The sequence below is a fragment of the Theobroma cacao genome, chromosome 5, assembly GCF_000208745.1.
Source record: "Theobroma cacao cultivar B97-61/B2 chromosome 5, Criollo_cocoa_genome_V2, whole genome shotgun sequence".
NCBI classification, from domain to species: Eukaryota; Viridiplantae; Streptophyta; class Magnoliopsida; order Malvales; family Malvaceae; genus Theobroma; species Theobroma cacao.
Window position 1 is genome coordinate 8,266,722 of NC_030854.1, and position 3,253 is coordinate 8,269,974.

General features: G+C 35.9%; 1 protein-coding gene across 1 annotated transcript; it reads left to right on the forward strand.

The window, feature by feature from the left end:
* On the forward strand, positions 1,318-3,035 carry LOC18598373 (probable aspartyl protease At4g16563). Its single transcript, XM_018122269.1, is given in 2 exon segments — positions 1,318-1,538; positions 1,540-3,035. Coding segments are annotated over 2 exon segments (1,416 nt in total). The 5' UTR covers positions 1,318-1,422; the 3' UTR covers positions 2,840-3,035.

The following is a 3,253-nucleotide window of genomic DNA, read 5'->3' on the forward strand; positions in this document are numbered from 1 at the left end:
AATAAACAATAGGACTCACTGCGTATAAATTATATGTAAATATCATACAAGAAAACAAAAATCATTCATTTGGTGTAAAACTTCATGATTATAAAAGTACCTTAAAATAGTTTTAGGTAAATTCGGTAATACTATTTTGTTTTTTTTGGTATCAAGCATTCAACCTTTTCCATATAGATAAATTCTAATATGCAAAATTTGTCTTATGCATTAAAAACGATTGCCAATTTTTTCTGCTCCTTAAATGAAATCAACTTTTTGTGTGGAAATGAACGATGACAACGAAATCACAAAGGACAATAATAATTTCATTCATTGAATTGTACACGATGGTGAACTTGGAACTTTTTCGTTTACATGAATCAAGAGATTATATAATGAGAATAAACTCTCCTTTGCTTTCCTTCCACCAATTTAAGCTTATGTCAAGACTTTTAACTTAGAATTTTTATGAAATTTTATTTTATTACTCTGTTTGTAATGAAAGGAAGAGAGGGAAAGGAAAGGGGACTGAAAGAGAAGGAAGGGTTGAAGCCTGAAGGAGAAGTGATGCAACATACATATTTTTACTATTTGGAAAACATTTAACAAGAGATTGAGAGTTACACATATTTGTTTCTCTAAAATTCTCTATTTTTTTAATAATGGAAAACACTTAAAAAAAAGTATTCGAAATCAATTCTTTAACTATATTAATACACTCTATTATTAATCTAAATGTTCAAAGTGAAATATTAGAAATATTTGAAGTGAAGAAATTTTTTTTATTAAATAATAAAACTGCTTTTATTTTAATATCTTTAACTTATAAATGAAATAATCATTAAAACTATGTTAACAAGTGATCATTTTCTTCCTTTAAGATTTGGACTATAATTTTCTTTGAAAATTAGAATTGGACCACAATTACCCTTTCTCTTTTTCCTCTTCTTTGTTTAAGTTAATCTAAACAAGGGAAATCATATTCATTCATTCTCCTCCTTTTTTCCCCTTCCTTTCCTTCCCCTCCTAATTTATAATCTTTTCGGTTTATTTTATAAATGAAAGAGCGTTGATCATGCATGTTTCTTGTAACATGATCAATTGCATACAAATTATTATCTCTTTGTAGAAAAAGAAACACAAAAAGAAAGAACAATAAGCTGATTTAATTAATTAATTAATTAATTTGTCATAATGCTGGTGGTATACGTGATAATTCTTTGCTTTTACAATGGCAAAAAGGTATCACCGAAATCGAACATGATTCCTCTGTCCAGCTGTCTACGTTGCTATTGTCTTCTTTTCTCTCTATAAAGTGTAAACAAATAAGAAATGAAAGAATGCCCAACCACCATTCCACTTGTCCATTTCACTTTAGAAGAATACTTTAAAAGTAAAAAAACAGAGCAAAAACAGAGAAACTAAATAAAAAAAAAATCCATGGCTTCTTTTCTCCTCCTCTCTTTCTTCTCTTCTCTTCTCATCTCCACTACATTAACAGTCACCACCACCGCCACCGCTTCCACCACCATTAAAATCTCCCTCTCTCCTTTCCCCACCCCCTTCCTTCGATGCATACCAAATTCTCAACAACTTAGCTACTTCTTCGGTCTCAAGAGCCCACCACCTCAAACAACCCACCCACAAAATCAAAGCCAAAGCCAACACCACCTCTTCTCTACTCAAGACCCCACTTTTTCCTCACAGCTATGGCGGCTACACGATCTCTCTCGGCATTGGAACTCCGCCTCAAATTCTCACTTTCATCATGGACACTGGCAGCAGCCTTTCCTGGTTTCCTTGCACCTCTCGTTACATTTGTTCCCAATGCGCATTCCCTAACGTCGACCCAAAAAAAATCCCCACCTTTTCCCCAAAACTTTCATCTTCCAAAGCGCTTGTAGGTTGCAAGAACCCCAAGTGTCGTTGGCTCTTTGGTCCCGATGTTGAGTCTCGTTGCCAAGACTGTGAACCGACATCCAAAAATTGTACTCAAAATTGCCCTCCTTACATAATTCAATACGGTTTAGGTTCCACTGGTGGACTTCTATTAGTAGAAAACCTTGTGTTTTCTCAGAAAACTTTCCAAGATTTCCTTGTTGGATGCTCCATTTTCTCTAACCGACAACCCGCTGGCATAGTTGGGTTCGGTCGGAGGCCCGAGTCTTTACCATCCCAATTAGGAGTGAAGAAATTCTCTTACTGTCTCGTTTCTCGCCGGTTTGATGACACAGGCGTCAGCAGCAACATGTTGTTGGAAACCGCGTCGGGTTCGGGTGATGCCAAGACAAAGGGTCTTAGCTACACACCATTTTACAAGAATCAATTTGCCTCACACCCGATTTTTCAAGAATTTTACTACGTAACTATACGTAAAATTCTTGTTGGGGATAAGCACGTGAAAGTTCCGTATAAATATTTGGTCCCGGGACCAGACGGGAATGGAGGCACTATCGTGGACTCAGGGTCAACGTTCACTTTCATGGAAAGAGCAGTGTTTGAGCTGGTCTCAAAAGAGTTCGAGAAGCAAATGGGAAATTATAGTAGAGCACGTGAAGTGGAAAACAAATCCGGCCTAGCCCCCTGCGTCAATATTTCAGGCCATAAGTCAATCAGTTTCCCAGAATTGATTTTCCAATTCAAAGGAGGGGCCAAAATGGCATTGCCTTTGGCTAATTATTTCTCATTCCTTGATGTTAATGTTGTTTGCTTGATGGTTGTTACCGATAATATTATCGGTCAAGGTGTCAGCGGCGGGCCAGCGATTATTCTAGGGAACTTTCAGCAGCAGAATTATTACATTGAATATGATTTGGCAAATGAGAGTTTTGGGTTTGCTAAACAAAGCTGTGTATGAGCTGCAATTTGTTTTTCGACCATGAAGCTGAAGGTCTTTTTTTGTTTTAATTATTATTATTATTATTTTTTTTTTTATTTTAATGGAACTGTAACAAAAGAGTTATACGCTTTTTCGCTGTCAGTGTTAAAGAAAAGGTAAACACTTGATATCATTGAAATGAAGTTTATAATAAATAAAATTAGTTTTTTGAAAAGCGAAAAATGTGCGGCGACAGGGAAAGGATGCTCTTCTCTTTCTCTTTGGTAGTTCAATCAATTCATTTCTTTCTAGCTGGAGCTTCATGGCTGCTAATTTCTTCCTGAGTAAGCATGCCTTTCTTTTCCTTTCTTGCCTTTGTTCTCCTTTCTAAAACCTCATTATCTTCCTTTCAGGCATCTTTTTCTTTCTTTTTTTTGTGATGCGGCAGGGGCA